Source organism: Haplochromis burtoni, unplaced genomic scaffold (genome assembly GCF_018398535.1).
Source record: "Haplochromis burtoni strain Fernald_Lab_line unplaced genomic scaffold, NCSU_Asbu1 Contig_440, whole genome shotgun sequence".
Lineage (NCBI taxonomy): Eukaryota > Metazoa > Chordata > Actinopteri > Cichliformes > Cichlidae > Haplochromis > Haplochromis burtoni.
In genome coordinates this window covers 316,178-339,267 of record NW_024582801.1, presented here as the reverse complement: position 1 = coordinate 339,267, position 23,090 = coordinate 316,178, and the positions used below count along the sequence as shown (strand labels likewise).

General features: G+C 43.0%; 1 protein-coding gene across 12 annotated transcripts; it reads right to left on the bottom strand.

Annotated features, from left to right (window-relative positions):
- Positions 1 to 1,844: 1,844 nt before the first annotated feature.
- ankrd50l (ankyrin repeat domain 50-like) lies at positions 1,845 to 21,891 on the bottom strand. 12 transcript variants are annotated; one of them, XM_014340948.2, is made up of 10 exons: positions 21,569 to 21,890; positions 20,142 to 20,208; positions 20,009 to 20,030; positions 16,965 to 19,616; positions 16,608 to 16,851; positions 13,951 to 14,026; positions 12,177 to 12,975; positions 6,842 to 7,059; positions 2,411 to 5,975; positions 1,845 to 1,905 (listed from the first exon to the last, which is right to left on the bottom strand). In XM_014340948.2, exons 7-9 carry the CDS (start codon positions 12,623 to 12,625, stop codon positions 2,422 to 2,424), a joined length of 4,221 nt encoding a protein of 1,406 aa, XP_014196434.1. In that variant the 5' UTR covers positions 12,626 to 12,975; positions 13,951 to 14,026; positions 16,608 to 16,851; positions 16,965 to 19,616; positions 20,009 to 20,030; positions 20,142 to 20,208; positions 21,569 to 21,890; the 3' UTR covers positions 1,845 to 1,905; positions 2,411 to 2,421. The 12 variants fall into 12 exon arrangements, with proteins under 12 accessions (XP_014196434.1, XP_042069333.1, XP_014196436.1 ...); XM_042213399.1 differs by having other exon boundaries at positions 16,608 to 19,616; positions 21,569 to 21,660; positions 21,733 to 21,890; XM_014340950.2 differs by having other exon boundaries at positions 1,845 to 2,143; positions 16,608 to 19,616; positions 21,569 to 21,891.
- Positions 21,892 to 23,090: the final 1,199 nt, after the last annotated feature.

Here is a 23,090-nt window from a genome sequence, read left to right as displayed (position 1 = left end):
AGCAGCGTGCTAACTGTTCCAGCTTCTCTGTAAAGCAGCAGTAGTACGGCTTCTCTATGGAAACGCGCAATGTTTTCAAGCTGTTCCATTTTCTTCGTCAGCCAGCTTGTAGATAGTGTCGACTCTTGCATTAAAATAAAAGTTTTGCTCGTAGCGCTTTAAGGCTGACACTTCACACCAAGAAATAACTTTTCAAAATCCTCTTAAGAGTGGAAACAAATGCAGATGAGGGAAAAATAATTAGCCCTGCAAAGACTGCTCTCACAGTGTATCGGTTGTTTTCGACATAGTTAAGAATTCAGACAGTGTGACATTTTGTTCTTGGCTTTAGAAAGACAGGAATAAGTTTTGTTCCAAACATGTAGCTCTTCCCTCCAATCTTCATAAAACAATCAGATGGGAACATTAAATAGGCGTCTAATAAAAGTGGTGAACACAAGCTTCTTATCATAAAGGAGCTAACATGAGGCGATTGTTAGGACTCACGCCTGAATTGTGCTTCTGTATTGAATCTATATAGAGCCTCCGATGTAGTACACAGCTAGCAGCATTTATACTTCTAAAGAGGTGCATGTCAGGTTACAAAGGGGTTAATACACAGAAATACAAATCAACTGATGATGAATGTTAATTAGAGCCTGCTGGGAAAACTTGGCTCCCGGCATTTAAGTGGATCTTACATTTTCATGTACCACCTACCTAAACACTGTAGCTAACCAAGCACACCGATACATAGCAGCAGCTCGACGCACCCTACCACACATCAGTAAGTGCTCAGGGAACCAACCAAAGAGCCCAAGGCATTGACTTGGCCTCCAAACTCCAAAACATTTGATATTGCAGTTGCTACAGATTTCAGATGCTACGCCTCAAAAAAACAGTCGAGAATCGCCATGAGCTGCGTCTGGTCCCTTCTACAGTTTCAAGTGTGTCCAAAATCATTTGGTTTCATAACCCCAGGTGGCCAGCATCAGCCCGCAGCCAGACTTTCATCTCTGCACGATGCAACCACATCAGAAGCCATCAGTGACATTTAGCTGCAAAAGTGCTTGAAATGCAGCTACAGTAAAAGTATAAAACACACGAAGAACCACACAGAACATTTTATAGCATCACTTGCCATTTTAATTTATGTAATTAAATATTGATGAAAAAAAAATGAATAAAAACAAAACATTTTAGGCCACATACACGTTTGGAATTAACAGCCCTCCCACATCCACCCTCAGTTTTTATTGTCCAGTTTTCATTTTCCTTCCTGCCTGCTCACAGACACACTGTCAGTGAGCCAAGTCGCATTCTGCAAACTTGGCGGCGTTTTAGGGTTAGCACTGTATCATAAACCAGCAGTAGGTCAGGCTCTGGTAGGCTTGTTTTTCTGAAAATTATTTTTGGTTGACAGCTATGGAACAACTATGGGGGATGTAGGCCAGTTTATAGCAAATACCAAAGGCTTCCCTAAAAGGTCAAGGCCACAAGCTTAAAGCTCTTGAACATGACTGTTTAAAAACAAAAACAAACAAAAAAACCTCAACCATTACTCTATAATGGCTCTACGGGGTAAAATAAATAAAAATAAAATAGTAAAAAGGTATTTTTTGTCAGACCAGTGCCGATCAAAAGTATGCTATCATAGAAAAATAACATCCAAGTCATGCTTTACACTAAATATATCAGCATGATTTTGTCTGTAAGGATGTGCTCTGCTCCTCCCACACAACAGGTAAAACAAAAAGAAACAAAGGCTTTAATGTCATTCAGTCTCTTCTTCCTCTGGTTTTCTGAAAGGATGCTAAAAAAAAGGAATGATTTCCTCTCATTTGAACCCAGTGAATCACTGCCAAAAAAAAAAAAAACAAAAAAAAAAAACTGCCATCTCCTTGAACATAAAATGTCCCACTCCACCTAAAAGAAAGAAAATCATTAGCATGTGAATAAAAAAGAAAGGGGAAATAAGTGCTGTGCAGTGTAAGTGTGTGGTTCTCTCCACTTAATTACTTTAGATCAATTAGTAATTTTTACTCTTTTGAATCTGGGTATGAATGGCTGTCTGTTAGCTCAGTGATCAACTGTTAAACTGTCCCGGGTGTGCTCGACCTCCCGCCCAGTAACAGCTGGGATAGGCTCCAGGACCCCTACAATCCTGAATTAAATAAGAAAACAGATTGATAAATGGACTTCAAAATAACAGTCTCACCATCTAATTTATCTAATTAACCAAGTCACCTATCAAAGACTTGATCCTGTCAATTTTATTCTCACTGACACCCTTGAACTAAAATGAATTTGGTTTGACAGTTACTATGTTTGCATTTTTGCTGCTGACAGTTGAATTATTTACATCACTGAGCCACAGTACAGTAAAAAGGTTGTGAAGAAAGTCTAGTCAATGCTAACTTAGGCAACTTACTTGAGTACCAGTCACAGAGGCGTCTCTCTCTTGTGTAAGGCTACACTGGTGGGACCCTCAAACTGCAGTTTGATGGCCCGTTTGAGATTAAGCTGTGGGTCTGTGGTTGTCATAGTGAGCATTACATCATCTGGCAAGGCACTACAGGGTGGGACGGGGGAAAAGCTGTAGCAAACCGGTGACAAAATGTTCTTCTGGGGTTTAGAATCCCAAGCTTCCTCTTGAAGTGGGTTCTGAAGCCTGTACGGGTATCCGAGAGGAGCGTTCTCTCGGTTTTTAGCACCTAGCGGTTGGTCCTGTCCTGGCATTATCCCAAGTGAAGCCATTACAGAGTTCCATTTACCACCTGTGTAATTAGTCCTCTCTGTTTTTATTAAATTTGAGCTTTGTTTGTTTATTTTGTCATGATATTCAAGTCCAGATGATAGGTCTTTCTGAGGCAATTCGTAATTATGCACTATGGCAGTGACTGTGCACACAGTAGGGGGAGGGCTGCCTTTGGGTTGCCTCTTACCGCTTCCGTGGAGACTGCCTATGCCCGAGCCCCCTGGTGGAGGGAGGGTGGAATTACGGCTACGACTGCGGGGCAGTGAGTGCTGTTGGATCTGCTGTATAAAGCTGAGGCTGTCAGCTGGCACCGTCTGCACCGTGGCCAGTGAGTGGCAGGTCGATGAGGTTTGGGAGCTCTGCATGGAGTGGAATCGTTCTGCAGTGGATCCTGGAGAAGAAACCGAGGACGATGAGGTTGCAGCAGTTACTTCACCTCCACTACTTTCTGAGATTCCTAAAGATGAGATCATGTTGGATTTTGAAGGGGATACAGTACTAGAGTTAGGCAACACACCTAGATATGGCTTGGCTCCATAGCTCTCCAACATCCTGACAATGTTATAGTGTCCATGTTTCCCAGCCACTTTGACCGGACTGCGGCCATATTTATCCATGTGATTGGGATTTGAGCCTCTTTCTAGAAGCATTGCAACGATGTTAGCATGTCCCTCCTGGGCAGCGATGCTCAGAGCTGTTGCCCCCTGATGGCAAGCAAGGTTTATATTGATGCCACTGGCTTCTAGGAGGCGATGTCCTACTTTAGCGTGTCCTGTCCAAGCCACTGAATGTATTGGTGGTCTCCCCTCTGCATCTTGTGCATTGGGATTCGCCCCGTGTCTTAAAAGTAGGTCTACAATCTCTACAAATCCTTGCCAGGAAGCCACATGAAGCGCTGTACGGCCCTCAGAGTCTCTGGACTCCAGAGGAACACCCCCTTTCTCAATTAGGAGAGTAGCCATATCAAGGTGACCCTCCAATACTAGGAGGTAGAGCAAAGGACGCCCTTCGGCATCCCGGACATCAGTATCAGCCCCTCGTTTCATAAGCAGCTCTGCAACATCAGCATTGCCCTCCAGGAGTGCAGCACTCAAGGCAGAATGCCCATCATAGGCCCTGTGGTCAATGGGAGGCTGTCTGTCTAATAGAAGTTTGGCAGTGCTCCAATGGCCTTCTTGGGCAGCTAGTATAAGGGGAGTGCGTCCCTCGATGTCCATCTCTCCAACTCGTGCCATGCTGCCTTCTTCTGTCAAAATGGCACAAACTGCACGATGTCCTTCACACGCAGCAGCGTGCAATGGAGTCCAGCCAAGATCATCTTTATGGTTCTCATCCAGGCCTCGGTCCAGCAATGTACGGACAACCTCTACGCTCCCTCTGGCTGCTGCTAGACATAGTGCCGTCCTGCCTTCACAATCAATGGCATCCACAGCCGCTCCCCAGAAAAGCAGCCGTGACACGGTCTTCATGTGTCCCATTGCTGCTGCTGCCAGGAGGGGAGTAACAGCAGCAGCAGCAGGCACACTGCCGTCAGGTCCAGCAGTTTCATCTACGTCAGCACCAGCTTCTAACAAAAGCTCGACTACATCTTCATGGCCCTCATAGGATGCAAGAAGAAGCGGTGTCATTCCATCATGGTCTCTGTGCCCTGGATCTGCTCCATGCTCCAGTAACAGACTTGCTACCTCTCCAAAACCTTTGACCCCTGCTGCTGTAGGGACACAGACAGCTGCAACTGACAGAGCAGTGCGCCCATCTCCATCAGCCAAATCAACACGTGCATTATGGTCCAACAATATTGCCACTGCTTCATGATGTCCCATATAGGCAGCTGCGATAAGTGGTGTGCGGTCCTTGCTATCAGCTTTGTCAACTTGAGCCCCATAGTCCAGTAGTGTGAGAACAATTTCATCATGACCGCCCCATGCAGCAGCTCTGAGAGCAGTTCGGCCCTCGCTGTCACATCCATCTACATCTGCTCCTGCATCCAGCAGTAGATGGACAGCCTCAGCGTGTCCACCCCAAGCTGCAGAGCGCAACGCTGTCCATCCTTCATTGTCAACATGCTCCATCATCTGTACTGCAGTTTTTTGGTCCTGGCTCTTGGCCCATTCCAGGAGTTCAGACAACACTTTGACGTGACCCTGCCTGGAGGCTAAAGTCAGTGGCGTTTGACCCTGATGATCACTGATGAGTGGATCAGAGCCATGTGAAAGGAGAAGTTTAGCTAAATTTGCAGAACCCTCGTGGGCTGCACTAGCAAGCAGAGTCTGTCCATCTGTAGAACCAGGCTGGTTTACAGACATGCCACTGGCAAGCAGGTCCTTTATAGACGTCTCCCTTTCAAGTGTCTGTTGCACATTAATTCCTTCTTTACCTACACTATGCATTGCATCGCTTGAGTCTGCTCCAGAAAAAAGAGTTCGAGAGACTAGTCCACTTCTCATCAGCAATTGAGCAACATCCTGACTCACTGAAACAGGAAGCTGAGCTAAGGATGTGGCAAGTGCTTTACTGCAGGTGGGGTTAAGAGCACGTACACCTGCCCACAGCATCCACAGTGCCAAAAATGCAGGTTTATCTTTATGGTGCCCTGAGCAAATTAAGTGTGTGGCTAGCTGGCAAGTTTCCTCAACGTCAAGGTTAGGTCCCTGTAGAGTCAGAGATGATGCAAGCATGCTATGACCTTCTGTTCTGCTACACAGGTATTTCTGTGTGCAGTACTTAACATCTGTCAGCCACTCTGTAAAGCTTGCATGAAAAATTAGTTTGGTGCCTCCGGTTCCATCGATTAGGAGCGCAGAGAGGGTTTGGAGTTTGTTCTCAAAGTCCTGAAGACTTAATAAGGTGTCCTGAGTCCAGACTGCCATGAATAGCTGCTGGGGTGTTAGGGGCCTCGGGGCAGCCAAGAGGGCATTGAGGAGAGGCCTTACGTAGATGAAGCGCCCTCGGGGGAACAATCTCTGGCACAGCCAAAGGTAGAGTCCGTTGAGAGTCCCGGGGATGTCCCGGATCTCTCGCAGACCCACCAGCGAAGCTGCCACACAGTCCAGAACACGCTGAAGAAAAAGAAAGCAGCCGCCACTTTTGATGTGCAGAAGATTCAGCATATCAGCGGTATCAGGGGTGAGCTGTCGACGAAGCGCTGCTTCTTCATCCAGACGACAGAGGATGTACTGCTGTACGTCACGGACTGCTGGAGGCTTCCGCAGATCATCCAGACAGAGTTTACGAAAACCTACAAACAGATAGGACAGTTGTTTGGTTTTTTATATTCCTCATGGATTCTATCTACAGTTTTCTTTAGGTTTTGCATTTTTTCAGTTTTATGTGATGCTTTTTTTTTTTTTTTGCTTCTTAGTTTGAAAACTCTATGCCAGGTTGTTCTAGTGTAATGGTAGACCTCCAGCTAACAATTTATCTAAGTCCTGGATGATTTGGTATAAAGTTCCACTTTTAATGTGGCAAAATGGAGAATGTGCTTAGCAGTTGTAGAAATAAAACCACGTTAGGGTGTTGCCTGAGGTGCTAAGCTAAGTAGCACCTGGTCTAAGGAGCTTGGAAAGAAAAGCGTCTGGACTTCTTTAAGTTGCTGAAGACGTTTCACCTGATTGTGACCGACACCCGTCTTCACACCTTGGCTCGTGTGATTAGGTAGAGGAGCATTAGGGGGACAATTGTCTCTCTTGGGGGGACACTCCCACAGGGCTTAAATCTGGGACTCTCCACCGTTTGACCCTAGAACTGAAGAAGCTTCTCGGATGAGAGGTGAAACATCTTCAGGCAACTTAAGAGAGTCCAGAGGCTTTTCTTTCCGAGCTTCTACGATGAGCTGGATGACTGAGAACCTTCACAGACCTAAGTAGCACCTCGATAGAAATTTTGAAAATTCTTGTTTGTTTACTGTATTGCAGTGAACAGCCAATTAAACTACTTGATCAGTGTTTGTCAGTGCATTTTTAGATGACAAAAATAGTGATTTCACTGCACAATTATGGCCACACCCTAACCAACCCATATGTCATCTTGTGTTCACATGTAACTGATCGCATTTATTTATTTTGTAATATATTGCATAATCTTATAAGAGAAGTATGTACATACTTGAGAACATCTTGCACAGGGCCTTGTTTTGGCGGCGGACCGAACAGACGAGCAGCAACCAGCTGGGCAGCAGGTGTTGACTGCAGGCTAAAAGCTCTGCAATGGAGCCACTCTTCCTAACTCCTTCCCTTGGTCCATATTCTACGTCCAGTGAGTCTATAACCATCATCAGAGTCTGGGCAGGAGGAGGAAGGTCCGACAGGGGTTCCAACACTGCTCTAAGGACATGCGAGGAAGAGGCAGACACACAGTGCAAGACATTACACTTAAGACAATGTAATAACAGCAGGATTCGTGGGTTGATAATAGAGTTGAAAAAGAAAAGTAACATTGCGAACACTCGTTTGTGCCAACAAAGCAGATTAGATCTTTCACACATTGTCAGTGTGAGTCACTGGGAGTGACAGTCAGACTTTGCTGCGACTTTAGGCATCTTTACTTAAAGTGTGGAGTTTAATTTTTTACTGCATTTTATGGAAGTTTTTTCATTGTTTTGCATATGTTGAATCTTCAGTAATACTGGAGTCATAATCAGTTTCATTCAGCCTTTGAAAAAGAACTCAATAAAAAAAAAAGTAAGCAAATGTCAGGCAAACTAAGCAATTCCATTTACACTTTCACAGTAATTTAGGTCAAATCCAAACTACAAGTGGGTAAACAAGAGTCAACCAGGACAACTGCTATCAGATGCTTCTGCAGTAAAATTAAAGCCGACTCTCATGTTAACCTGTTAACACAGACATCAAACTGTAATCAAGAGAACTAAACAGCAATTTAGCCCCACACCCCACACTTTCATTAAACACCGGAACAAGCTGCAAAACCATAAAACAATTACAAACTTGGCTAAAGCTAAAATAGCGGCGTCACTGCCTTTTAATCACTGCGGTCAGCACCCACACCCTGCTGTGATCTGATGGTGACTCAGGTTAATGGAACATGTGAATTTCCAGCTCCACCCTGGTCTCTCTCTCACACACGCTATCAAACTGGCAATTCTTTTCACATATTATTATTATTATTATTATTATTATTATTATTATTATTATTATTATTATTATTATTATTGATGCACGGCAAAGACACCACTGAACTTCTTGACCCTGATGTCCAATCACAGTGGCTGCACTTCCGTGTCATTGGTGCAGGTCAGCAGCAGTATTATACCAAAGCTTCTCACCTGGGGAAAAAAGTGACACCCCTTGAGGGATCATTCAAATTTCCAAATATTGATAGTACAATACCAATATCGAATCAATGCCAGTACTGGTATTGGTATCAGATTGATACTAGCACAAGAGGATCAATACTTTGTTTCCATCCAAGTTCAGCATGTAGTGCGGTGATTTAGTTGTTATAAAATGTGTTCAGAATTTGCAAATATATGATTATTCAATTCGGGGCACGGTGGCACGGTGGTTAGCACTGTTGCCGCACAGCAAGAAGGTCCTGAGTTCAATTCCACCATCAGGCCGGGGTCTTTCTGTGTGGAGTTTGCATGTTCGCCCCGTGTTTGCGTGGGTTCTCTCTGGGTACTCCGGCTTCCTCCCACCATTCAAAGACATGCAGCTTGTGGGGATAGGTTAATTGGACAATCCAAATTGCCACTAGGTGTGAATGTGCGAATGAATGTGAGTGTGAATGGTTGTCTGTCCCTATGTGTTGGCCCTGCGACAGACTGGCGACCTGTCCAGGGTGTACCCTGCCTTTCGCCCTATGACAGCTGGGATAGGCTCCAGCGCCCCCCGCGACCCTGAAAAGGATAAGCGGAAGCGAATGGATGGATGGATGATTATTCAATTCAGTTTTATTTTTAATAGCACCAAATCACAACAACAGTCGCCTAAAGGTACTTAAAATTTACCTCATAGGTCATGACACACTGCTCTTCCCTACATAAGCTCATAAGCTGGCTTTATAAATTTAAAGCATCAGCGCTATTATCAGCAACACTACTTGGAATTACTTGGTATCCGATCGATGCCACGATGTGCAGTATTGCACAGCGCTAGTTTTCAGAAGAGCTTTACAGCTGGCAAAAATGCCTTATCCTGCAACAAACACAGGGTGTGGGTTTGTATGTGAGCTGTCATTAGTGTTAATGTCTGTGTTTAAAAATGACCACAAGGTCCAGGTACCATTAGAGGCCAAACAGGTTTTCATCTAATGGATTTAACAGTTGTTGTCTTTTTGGTTTGTTTGTTTTAGAAGTAAAAGGTCAAGAGGAGAAAAACTTTAATCTCAAAATAATGTCACATATTCAACATTATATATTTTTTTTAAAAAACTACCTCAAAAGAGTTTCACTCAGACTTAAACAATCTAAAGTAAGCTGAGTCTCTAACTGCTTAAACTCAGGGGTCAAGAATCAATCAGCTCTGGATTCATATGTACATAATAAGGAGTGGGAGGAGAAGTTTCACCACTTTAAATATATATACAAAAATTAGTCATCTCTATAACGATTAGACTTTGGCGAGCGATAGGCCTAATAGTTATCTCATGCCTGGATGAGACACTAAAACAAACAGGATTATATGCATGTTCTGAAACAAATGGCACCACCCCAAACAGTTCCCAAGTTTATATGATCAGTTAATGTATCTGTTATTTTGAAATTAAATAGCTTTTCGTGAGTAGGGTTTGAATTAATAAAAGGAAGCAAATCCTCAGATTTGATAGGCTGGGAGCAGCCACTGGTAGTTTTGTGAGATTGTGGCTTTATTTGATGAATCATCAAAGCTGCTTACAAAAGGTCTTTTGCAATGTCTTGAGGTCACTAATATTTCAAGACTTAGCTAACCAGATAATAGACTCTACCTTTATTATCAAGTATATTACGCAGTAAAAAGAAGAGCGACATCCTGCTCTGAGTGACGATTTCAGCTAGGTTATGACAAGCTTATCATAGCACTGCGCGCTTTTAGTTATCTGATTAAAACAACACTCCCTCAGCAGTCCAACACTCTGATGTGAGGAGGAGGAAGGGTAATTCTTTCATTCAGGTGACACAGTCATTTAACATGGGTGATCTAGTTGGATAAATCCTGTAGAGACAACTGTATTTGTATTGTATACTTTTAATATATTTTCTTACACACACAGGACATTGCAGCCAATGCTATGTGCACTTTAAAATATGGTGGCTTTACTCGAACTGATATGAAAGATGTTCAACACAATTCACCACCTATTACTGAGCTTACTTAGAAAGAGCTTCACTACAAGCCGCCCATTTGTCCTGCTGTTGACTGTCATTACTGCTGTCATGGGAAGTCCAGCGTCTGTAGCACTTTGTCATCAGATTATGTGTCTCCCAAGAAGCTAGCATAGCCACAAGTGTCCAGTGACTGAGTGAACAGTCAGCTCGTGTGTCTGAAATGATACATTTTCCCATCTTGGCACTTAGGTTAGCGCGAACACCAAAAAGGGCACGACCCAGTATTGAACAGTTGTTTCTATGGCTCGGATTAAAATCAATATAAGACACCAGTTTGGCGAACAGACCCAGACAGAGGGAGCACTGCACTACACACAGGCTTATTTTCCTTCTCTTTCACTGCCAATTCAAATCCACGTTTCTTCAATTTGTCCATGGGTGTCCTGACACAGTGGAGCTTCACCCGCGGCCACCTTCTCTCAAAAGAGCCCCCCCAACACAAACAGCTGCTGGCTGCGAGCCAGTCTGAGGGGAATGTGCAATTCAGCTCAGCACTTCACACCAGAGGAGAGCAAACAGAGGAGGAGTGCAGCGCTCCGACTCACCGCAAAGCAAACACACCGGCAACGTGTCAAAGTCTCAGAGAGGAGAGTGACCTCGCTGACCGGTGCCGAGACGGTCACCGGGGAGCCGGAGGCATTTTTTCACCTCTTTGTCCCCCTCAATTCCCTCCCTCCCCCCTCCATCTCTGAAAGGATGTTATGTTGTAAATAACACTGCAGCGTTCATTCACTGGAGGCCCCATTGTGTGTTGTGAATGGGCGGCATTATGAGGGGGAGACATAAATATAAGACGAGGAAGAATGGCTGCTGCACACTTTTCCTGCGACTGTCCCGGCTTCTGTTTGCCGCTCACTGCAGCTTTTACATGTACAGACTCTGAGGCAGTTAACTGCCTGCTGAGAGTCTAAACACCTGCAGAAAGCCACCTTTATTTAGACAAAAACAAAGATAACCTTTAAGCTCTGCTGGAGCATTTTCCCACAACATGAACAGCTGCTCGTGCTTTACTCCGTTTTTGTTTTGAGAGTGAGGCAGCTTCACTCTTTACATGCACATTACTTTATGACAGCAGCCTTTATTCAGCTCACTTTTTATCTATTGGATCATGGTATTTAGGGTGGTCCTCTCTCAGAAGACAGACCAGACAGCACTACTGTTTTTGAGCTCAGTGATCTTAACTGGAGATGTGGGAAAAACTTCAGCTTCACCGAACTGCAAACAATGAAAAGGGAGCTTTGCAAAATGTGTTAACACTGGAAACCCGTGAATTCAAACCCAAGCCGAGTCCATCCAAGTAAAAGGTCGAAGGTAAGGTGGCTTTGTGAGATGTCCACAACTAACTCTGCTAGTCCTTCCCCCAATTACAGGAGCTCATACCAACTCTGGCAACTCAGCAAGTGTTGGAAATGACGTTTAGCTTACTACTTTAATCTTTCATGCAATAAAATTAATAGAATTTCAGACTTTCTGCCACAAAACAAAAAAAGTTATATAGATTTCAATGCATGGATTCAAACAATAACAGCCCTAACCTAGATGCTGTCAGATAACCGGATGGTCACGGATTGAATTTCATAGCTTCAGTGTTGCATAGAGTTAAGATCATCATGTTAACAAAACACAAAATGGGTCATCAGCAGGTTGACAGTAAACAGATAACATCATTGTAAATACACGATCTGTTAACAGCTACATTTAAAACTAAATACTCAAACAGGCCACTTATACAACAGCACCGAGCTGCAGTGCCAGGACTCTGTCGGCCTGTTTTCATTGATTTTGGAATCTGATAAACCGCTTTTCCCATGCACAAAGTCGGAACTTTGCTCCGGCTTTCATCATCAGCGTCATGATTTACAGACCCCCACATAAATTCTGCTGTGATGAGCTGGGCATGAGCCATACCCTTGAACGTGCACATACACGCTGAGCACCTGGATTTGTTTCAGGCAACTTTCTTTTCCCTTTCATTTAGAAGAAGTGGGAAATTTCCCACTGATGTGTTTCAACAAAACTGATCTCAAAAGATGGAAGCGCTGACTTTTTGTAGGACACCAAAACAAAGAAAAAAACAAACAAACAAAAAAAAAAAAAAAAAAACATGGTACAAACCTCTTGAAGGTCTCATTAGGGTCTCTTTGACACGTGAGAGGCTCCAGGGAAGAGGATACAGATGGGCTGTTAAGGAGCTCTTCGTACCCTGGAGAGAGGAGAGGAGAAGCCCTCAGCTGTTCCACCAAGCCCAGGACAAACCTCCACAGCACTGTACTCGTCTGGTCCTCCCTCTGGCAGAAGTGGGCCGCAAGGCAACGCTGTGCCAACCCAACTGCCAGCCCTGCCTTTGAGGTGGGGGACACCACCTCGGTGCACAGAGCTGTCTTCCCGGCACCAGGTCCCCCCGTTACCAGGATCCCGGGAGCTTGCCCGGGCCCCGAGCGGGCGTCCAGGCAGCGACGCAGCTTGTCCAGGGCCCATTCCCGGCAATAAAAACGCCGGCCCTGAAGCAAGCTGGAGCTGCTGCCAAATCCACTGCTGCTCATTTGTTCCTGGGGTCCTGACATCCAGGGGACAACTTAGCACTGTGAATGTCACATCCCATACTCGGTGACTAACTCCACTCCTCTTTGTGGTACAGCTGCAGCCGGTGTGTGTGTGACAGCTCTAGGCAATAACTGGATATTTCTTTAGCTTGTCAGTTTCTGAAAGTGTTGCATCAGCCGATTATTATCGCTAGTTGTCTTTCTCCCGTAGGTCCCAAGGTGTAAGGCTGACCAAAAAAAAAAAGAGTCAGAAAAAGGTTAAGTCAGGAAAGGTGCACCTCTTCATTCTCTCTCAACGTCTTGATCTTTGTGTCGCCGAGTCTGAAATGCTACAGTTCACCATGCTTCTCGTGGGGGATCATGGAGCTGCTCTGTCAGATATCAAGAAAGAGGGAGAAGGAAATGAGGAATGAGTCAATGACAGCATGTTTCTCGCTGACTTAATGGCATGTATCTCACCCCCTCCCCTGTCTGAGTCGCCCTCCGTGTGCTCCAATTACAGCCACAGTTTCCCCTCTTCTCTCACTTTCTGTCCTGCTTCTTTTTTGAGAATCGACCCAAAACTGCAGCTGTAGCATGACATTTTTTTTCCCTTTCCCACACCCACGGATCTTTGCCTTCCCTCAACCACCCCCCCATATCTCTCTCTCGCTCTCTCTCATGCCTTCCGGTTTTTCTTGTTTTGTTTTTTTTGTCTCCACCCTCTCTCAGTGTTTCACAGCATGTCCGGGCATGCACGGGTGAGCAAGGTAGAGGAGTGGTGAGGGGGAGGACTCATGTGATCTAAAGCCACTCTACAGCTGACAGGTGGGAGGAGTTACCTGGGGTCAAGGTTCAATCGCAGGACACTCCGTCAGCTGTAGGAAAGGTGTCTGCCAGACTACAGCACTAAAGTTTTGTGTCAAGAAGGTAAGTTGTGTTGCTGGCATCAAAACATGAGCCTCGAATTTCACTTTCTTTTGTTCTGATTCACTTTGAGTTAATTAATTAGTCATAAATCATTTACTAGGCGAAAGTGCCAAACATTTTATCCTCCTTATATCATTATAAAGCGAATGTGTTTGATATTTTGACTGCTGATCTAGAGCAAAACAGCTCACTCACTGAGAAAATATAATGACATATCCTTTGTTTTCTGTTATTTATGGGAAGCGTTTCAGCAGTAACACCAATCATAACACCGCTAATTTGACTATTCTCTTTCTGACTTCCACTTTGCTAATTAAAATCTGTTTTTTAATTAAAGTGTGATGAGGGCACATGCAAACTGGAAAACATAAACAAATCAAACAGAGTCCTCTGAACCTTTCTGAATTATTACACGTTTAGGAGCTCACTTCTCCTACCTGTACTTTCATTAAAGAGGGGCGGCATCTTCTTTGGTCAAGCACACTCTGGCATTTCCTGGACCGGTGTTACACCCTACATTTAAAACAAACAAAAAAGAGGATCAGCAAATCAAGTTTTTAGTTTCTATTTTGTGGTAGCCAATCATGATGGACAAACCGGGAGAAAAAAAAAAATATGCTGGAGGAACACTAACTTCTTTATTTTCTGTGCAATTAAAGCAATTAAAAGCACCTTTTGAGAGCTCCTGTATGTATGATTATATTATCTGCTGTTTTTAAAAGCTGTCCCACAACATTCCACATTTTTTCCTGCTGTGAGGCAAACACTGAAAAGCTGAATGGTTGGGTTTTTGAGCCTATATGATACCAAGCACATGTCACACATATCCATTTTTCACATATGAGACAATGAAGAAAAGAAAAAAAAAGCTTCTACATGCAAACTGCCAATACATACTTTAAGTTCTTCTGATTGGACAAAAAAAAAGTGTAAAGTATCACGAAAAGGCAGTAAGAAGATGAGTCTGGTTCTCATGAAGATCTTTGAAGAATTCGGACAAAGAATGCAACGGGCCTCTGAGATAAACTCGGCGTGGTGATGATGATGATGAGCGTGCACGCTGTTCTTCATTTCAAGTCAGTGACTAATCAAGCATCAGCTACAGGAAGCTGAATCTGACGGATGAGACTGTGATTTAACACTTGAAAGACCCTGCTGCTGTGCATATCATCGACAGCACGCCAGCCTGCTGCCAGCGTAATTCAAAGAGCAAAGGAAGCTAAGAGCCACCAGCCGACGTTCCTAACCTGTGCAACTTTTAGTCTGTATGCTTTCTCAGGCAAGGAATACCCTCCTATAGGTGGATGACACATATGCTGCACCGTCGGCTGACAAGTGCCAAATACTGAAAATCAACTCGAGAATGAGAGATGTACTGTTTTAGCAGCACACTGATGACAGTAATGAGCAAACTTGGCACCAAGCAGAGAAGTTGTCTACATTCTTGTCATTACTTGTGGTTACTAACAAAGTCCTTTGGACCTGCTATGCAGCCTAAGCAGATACTGGTGCAGAACCCAAAGCTGAAGCCTTCAACAGCAAGCTGTCTAAGTAGAAGTCAAATAAAGCCAGATTCCCTACCATGCCTAATTTATTCATTTATGTATTCAGTTAGAAAAAGTTAAACATTCACGTAATCAAAAGTTATTCAGACTGTAAGAGGTTGGAATTATTTAGGAATACAATCATCTGTCACTACTGAAGATGACTTTTCAGGCACCAGAAGCAGACACCCAGAAAATAAGGTGCCTCTAACTCCATGCTCCAATTACAGTAACCCGGTTTCTCATGCAGTGTGAACCTAAAGTGCATGTGAATGCACTGAATGAAGTTGCTAGGCAACCAGCAAAGAGGTTGCACACCATTCCATTAAGATTTTTTTCCCTTTTCTTACACCCTCTGACTCCCACAAGAAAACTGAAAAAAATGTGTGCGTACAACTTACAGCATTTGTTTGGAAGTCTGAGAAATGTGATTATTTCCTCTGGAGCTGAAGGTTTGATGAAAACACCAAAAAACATTGACACGTTCAGTACAGAATTGAAGCAAGCTGCTGTGCTTTGTGTTATGACTAAAACAGGGCAAAGAAAAGACAGCCCAACTCTACCTGCTGTACCAGAAATTAAAAAGCGGAGTCAGACCGATCGATACTGGATTTTTGGGGTTGAGACAAACACTCATTTTATAACATTTTAACTGTACATTAAAAGGAAAACCCTTAAACCAACAGTGAGGCAAACCAGTAGCTCTGTTGTGCCATTATGAGCACTTTTGAGTGTTCTCTTCCATGATGACAGGATCTACATGCACAGGACACTGCGTACACAAATGGCTGATTGAGTAAGATGTGATTCTAATGTTGCTGTTTACTGTTAAGCGGTGCACATACAGGATGAGACTAGAGGTTATGCAGAAAAGACAGAGCATGAAAGTAACTTAAAGAGATCACAGGTGAAATAACTGCGGTGGGGACCAAGTTAGAGCAGAAGACGGAGTGGGAAATATGCAAGATGATCATCTGTGCAGAAGTGCCTACAACGTCCACCACAGCAACCAGCGTCCCCTTCAAAAAAAATCCACACACAGCAAGCAATTCCCTTGATATGTGGACAAAGCTTCAGACGCAGCATCATCAAAACATCAGCTGAGGGAATCATTTTTCTCCAGAATGATTTTTCGCCCCTCCAGTAGAGTTCCAGTGGAACATTAGACTATACTGGTGCATATCGGTGCTACTATAGGGTTCACAAAAAGAGAGATGGATAAATGACATCCATTTCCCGGCAGCTGAAGGCTGTTTCCTGAAGCGGTTCTTTCGCTCCTTCCACATTTCTTAACAAAAGACGCAAAAAGCAGAGTTTGCTGCAACTGTGATGCACATGCATTTACACAGCGCCTTTTTTCTGGTCGTACAAGCCACATTTTCACAAAAACTATAAATTCATGCAGTGTTTTATTCTATACACTTCAAGCACTTCGCGTGTGCATAGCCAATTTACAGTCACCAATTAATCGAACAAAAAATTTAATTTTTTCTTGAAAATGATTATTAGATCATGTTAATCAACGTCACAAGGTCATTATCTGCAAATACCTTCAGACGATTCTTTATCACCGGATCACAAATTCCCACAATTACCCAGCGTGCACGGCACACAGCAGATCAGCTGCAAACACTCTGGACGCGTTTGTCTCGCTGCTGGAATCCACAGGTTGTCAGCGTGCCTGCTCCCACACCAAATGCAGGACGATTCTCCCGCAGGTGTGACCAAAGATATCCCGTGATAATGTGTCAAACTGCTTCATTAGGCGTCGCCATTCAAAATATGAGCACAAATCTGTTCGCGGAAAGGCTGTTTTTAGTCAAAGCTCACAGAGAAAAAAAAAAAATCTCCCTCCTGTGCAGCAGGACACCGCATCTGACTTGTAAATGCACACAGCGTGATCTTACCTGCCACGAACGCTGCTCTTCTCCGTCTGCCGCTCAGAGGCTCACACTCCCACAGCCCCACAGCACTTCACCGGATTTTAATCACGTGTCTCCAACAATTCTTCATACCATCACCTTAAAGGTGAACTTAATCCTACTGGGCGTTACATTTAAAGGACAGTCATTCCTTCCTTACTCCTTAAACAGTGTGTTTTGAGGGCACACATTTAGACTGGACAACAGATTTTACTACTTATGCTAAATATAGTTAAGAGAAATAAAAAAATAAATAAATCTAAAGATAAAGCAAAGAAAGCGTAAACCGTCGAATTTGATTGCTTATTTTATTTTGCTGAAACTGCACATTCACTGACAATAATAGATACTGGGCCTTTGATTTAAAAAAAAACAACATCTTTCTTGCAATAAGAGGAGCTGGTTTTTAAAGTGACCTGTGAGTGACGTGTTTGCACCAAGGAAACAGACTCTGCTTTAAGCCACGAGATCCGGTAAACGGTCCCATAATCACAGTTGAACTCACAGTGAGATGAGAAGTGACCTTTTCACCTTGTTAGCCGATTGTTCACATTCTAACATATACGTATAATAATAAAATTAAATACCAAAAATCATTTTCAAAAAAAGATTTAGCAAGTTTGCAAAATGAAATATAACGCACATAATTATGTTTAAACATAGAGCCTACACACATATAGATAAGTATAAAATGTGTGAAAGAGCTATGAAAAAGACACCAAAGACTTATTCAGTAAAAATGCATCATCATCATCATCATCGTTGTTGTTGTAGTTGTATGTGACCTCCTAATTTGAATTCACTTCAGGACTGTAAAGAAGAAATATTTTTATCCCTTTTATTCCTGTTGCGCAGAAGTCAGTCACTGAGTTCTACAGACCCCTGGTGGCTATTTGTTGTAATTACATGATGACAACACAGCGTCACCATGACACCGTTTGTTATCTCTTCTTCGAAATTTAGAATTCAGAATTCCTTTATCGTCATCGACTAATAAAATTAAATTAAATTGTGTCCACTACCTCGAAAGGAACACACTTACTCACTCACAGAAACAGGTTCGCACACAGTTCCAATCAGGTAAGCTTAAATGACGTTAAAATGGGATGGAACAACGCTATGTGCGAGTGTTAGTACTCTTACAAAATATTACATTTGTCTGAGAAAGTTTTACAATAGAATAATAAATGAAAAATGTGTGTTGCAGATTGTGTGCAGACCAAACAGTCGTGTTTTGGATGACTGTGTTGAATGCTGAGCTGTAATCCACACAAAAAAATAGACACGCGTTTGTTCCTTGCTGTCTGGGTGGTGCTAAAGAGCATGGAGGGTGATGCAAATGATATCATCACTTTTGTATAACTACTGATGTGAGTCCACAGTAGGTTGGAGAGAATCCATAAAGTCTCTGAGGACCAGTCCCTCCAGACATTTCATGATTTTTGCTGTTTGAGCAACTGGCATGTTGTCGCCAAACATGTTATCACAGACTGTTTGAGAACAACACTAGTGGATGTCTTACAGGAGGTGTGGACAGTGCATTCATTATGAATTCCTCAGTTAATTCCCCATCCTGGAACAGCACCTGGACCACCTGCTTTCCCTACATTCATATTACAGAGTGTGCTGGCATCCGCAATCTGTATGAGGCAGCTGGCCAACATGCGGTAAATAAGCCAAGCCATGGTTAGTAACAACAGTTGGATTTGCTTTCTTAAAAGTATCATCACATTGGTTAACAGAGTCACATGACCAAAAATAAGGGCTGCTGAATGAGTGAATGACTTGGCAAAATTAAAAGTGCTTATTTGGTTAACTGGTGATTCTAAAGTGTGTGAATGTTGCCCGTTTCTCCGTGTTAGCCCTGTGATGGCCTGGTAATGTCTTTACTGTGTACTGATATTTTCCCTGTTAGAGCCGGGATAGACTAGGTAGCCTCTGTGACGCCAAGTTGGATAAACAGTTAATAAAATGGACGGGTAGAATTCAAAATGGTTTCGCAAGTTCTAAAAATATAAAACTAACATAAGAGGTGAAAAAAAAAGCTAAAATAATTTCATATATGACAATATTTGCCTATCCTTTTACATTTTATTCTGCGGTGGTCTGACTTCTTATGTGATGTAGGAAATTGACAGCTGCCCCTCAGCAGTGCATTTGTTCATTGTATTGAACCAGCATTAATTTCAATCACATAAGAATGGAGGGAAGAAAAAAAAAAAAAAAAAGGAGAACTTTGATAAGAAATAAACCACATGTGAGTTGAATTAAGGAGGAACGTTGTTTACTGCCTACCACAGAGCTCCTGCTCAAAAGACTGACATACTCACTGGTCATACTGGAGTCTACTTTGGATTATTTCTTTTCTGTGGCTGTTCTGAATATGGTGTGCCACAAGGTGCTGTTTTGGGGCCTTTGCAATTTCTGTTATATAGGTTCTTCTTCAGCAAATTTTAACTACGTTTCTTATCACTGCTACCCAGATGACATTCAGTGAGATATCACTTTTAAGCCACAATCATATGACCCCTTATGAGCAAGCACTTTGGCGACAGCAGGAAGGAAAAAAACTTCCCTTTAACAGGTGGAAACCTCCAGCCGAACCAGGCTCAGGGAGGGCGTAGCCATCTTCCATGACTGTTTGGGTGTAAGTGAATGGAGACAGGACAAAGACATACTGTGAAAGTGAGCCAGAGATTAATAATAACAACAAATAATTAAATACAAGTGTATAAACACACTGGCTCCCTATTATCGTCAGTGTCACTTTTCTTTGCTAGAAAGCAGCTAAAAACTCATCTTTGTCAACTGTAATGACTTTTTGTCTTCATTTTTTTTTAGCATTTTGGTTTGGAATCATGTTATGATATTTGTCTTATAATATAAATCCTGTGTGATATTTTACAGTGCACATGCTAATAATCACAATATCCAGCTTAAAACCCGTCTTAAATATCTTGCAAACACAATATTCCCATATCTGTACAAATGCAAACTCTATGGATCTGTAGAACTGCAGGATGACTTACCTGACCTGGACGTCCTTTAGGCCTAATTAGAAAACAAATTTTTCATATCTGCATCAAAATTTCAGAGGATCACAAATATCCACAAATAACTTGTTAATAACCCACACACTTTAAAATCAATAAAGATTTATACCTTGCATCGTATATGCAGGTGTAGGTGTGCGGCAGACAGATTTGTGGACCCGAAAACGCAGGATGAACTAAAAACACAACAAAAGGCAAAAGACTAAACTAAACAGTGACAACTTCAAAAACTGACTCAGTGACAGGCAGGAAAGCAGACAGAGCCACTTTCTACAATTAGTAAGAACATGACAAAGAACAGAGGGAACCGCAGATAACTAACACACACACACACACACACACACGAGATGTAGGCTGTATCCCGATTCAGGGTCTGCAGCCTTAAAGTACGCAGCCTCAACGATCCTCAAGGGCCGCGTACTCAAAGACCGCTAAGGCCGGAAGTGCGAGGCTTGTGGAATGGGACGGTCTAGCCTCCGTTTCGCTGCCCAGGTTGCCTAGCAACCATGATACTAACAGCTGGAAACGTGTCATACAGCTTTGTTTGACAGAAATGAAGGAGAAAATCTTTTGTTCATTTGTTTGTTTCTACATGAGCTTTGGTCATTCTCTGTAGGATTAAGGTCAGCTATTGAACGGAGTATATTTTAAAGTAAAGGCTTTAAAACCAAGTTAGTACAAACGTCACTAATGTCACATAACTTTGCCGACATGTGGCCAACCTGTGGCCAAAATGTTCTTTGTTATTAAACATTTGAACATAAATAAGTGACATAATATTCAGTACTTACAGTTTACTCTTCGGGTGCCCCTCATCCGCTGTTTTTTTTCGGCAAAGTTATCCACACCCACCGCCGCGCTATGCATTCTGGGATATGTTGGGCCACGAAGTCTACACTGCCACAGCCTTAAAATTAAGGGAAATGACCCATTTCAGGGCCGCATTTCGAGCAGCCTTTGAATTGGGACAGCCTTCGGCGCGCCGCTGTGATGTAATCGGCCTTGAAATGCGTACTTTAAGGCTGCAGACCCTGAATTGGGATACAGCCGTAGACTATCAAAATAAAACAGGAACTAACACAGACTAGATCAGCGGTCCCCAAACCCCAGGCAACAGATCGTTACCGGTCTGTGGCTGTGTCCCAATTTAGGGTCTGCACGCTTGAAGTACGCATTTCAAGTGCGGTTACGTCACCGCCACGCGACGATGGCTGTCCCAATTCGAAGTGTACTTCAAATGCATACTCCAAATGCGCCGTCGATTTCCCCAAATATCAAGCGTGGTCCGGTGCACGCTTCGTGGTCCCATATATCCCACAATTCATAGCGCGGCGGTGGGTGTGGATAATTTTGCCGCAAAATACGGCAGAAGGGAGCGGCCGAAGAGGTTCTTTTTTTTCTCCAAACTTTATTGAACTTATAAAGCAGAAATCCACTTGGCAAAGCAGCAGCTCGGTACTCTGTAAATAAAAGGCAGGAGATGACTTACGCTGGACAGTAAAACAAAATATTCCTCAACTGTATCGTTTTCATTACCTGTCCACAAGTTCCCGTCACACCTTTATAAATGTGGGTCAGTGGCGGTGAAGTCCACTACACTGTTCTCACAGGAACGCAATATTTCCTACCTACAAGGGTGCAAATAACTGTAAATCTCTGCCAACGGCCAGAGCTCAAGTGGTACATTTAGTGTAACATACCGTTCTAACAGAAGTTTAGGGGGACCCGCATCAAGCTTTCATTGAAAGAAATTTAAAAACACCAACTTGGACCAAGCAGTCGCAGCTTCAGGTTTGCTGAGGAATGCCTAATTGCCCACACCTGAGCTTATGAAAGGAGCAAAGACCAGCTCCGCCCACCAGGGGCGGTTCCCAGACTCAGGTCTCACCTGTCACACTATATGTGAAATGAGAACTTGTAAAGGTACTCACCTGTCCTGGTTGCTTCTTGCAGGATGTGGAGCAAAAGAGTGAAAGTGGCTCAATCACCTGCTCAAGAGCTCCTGGAGCAGTTTAGTGTGCCAGGTTAGGGAGTATGGTTAAAGAGGGTTTTAATTTAGATAAAAATGGGTGAAGCTTATGTTATTGGTTTGTTTATAGTACGTGTTGGAAATATGTATATGTTTGTGATATGCTTTAATGTTATTGTATGTTTGTTTGTGTGGAGGGTTATGTTTTCATGTTGGTTACTTGCTCACCTGAAAAGGTAGAGTATAAAAGGAAGTCATTTTGTTTAGTTAGTGTTTTTTTTTTGTGCTGTTAACATGTGCCTTCTTTAATAAAATGCCAATCCATGGATGTATTTTACTCCAGTCTCGCGTCATGTTATTAGACAGAACCTATGACCGCCGGCCAAAACTGACAACAACGAAAAACACTAAAACCTGAAAAACAAAACAAACCATTCCTCGGGATTCCCATATGCTTGTTTGGCATTCACCTAGGGACCATTTTTGATCCGAGGACACCACAAGGGTTACATAAAGCAGAACCCAAAAAGTCTAAATGCATAAACAATGGGTCACAGACCCACGACAATGACATCTTGTTTAAATTCAAATGTACAAAACAGGTTACACACTACGTAATGGATTGCTCAACAATGACACTGCAGACGGAAAACACATTCAGGGCCAGTATTTGTCAGCTTCACTACAACAACAATCTTTGTGCCAAAGATAGACTAGTGATGCAACGGGGCTTCTGTATGTGGAAAGAATTTTCTCCAAACAGAACAACAACAATATGTCCTCATGAGCAAATACGCAGCACTGTGCCACTGCTTTGTAACAGATGAGTCAGAGGTCTTCATTTAGAAGCGAATGCAATATTTAGCTAGTGTCAGTGTCAGTGGCAACATAAAGGTTTTACCCATTTAACAAACTGTAAAAGTCCAATAACTTAAATGATTACATTTAAACATGAAACCTTGGTTTATTGTTTAAGAGTATTTCCAATGGAAATCATAAGTCAGTATAATAGTAATGAACATGTATAATGATTCACTTACTACATAAAGACCAACCTGCCTGTTCTATGCTTGGTTTTTGCTGTTGAAT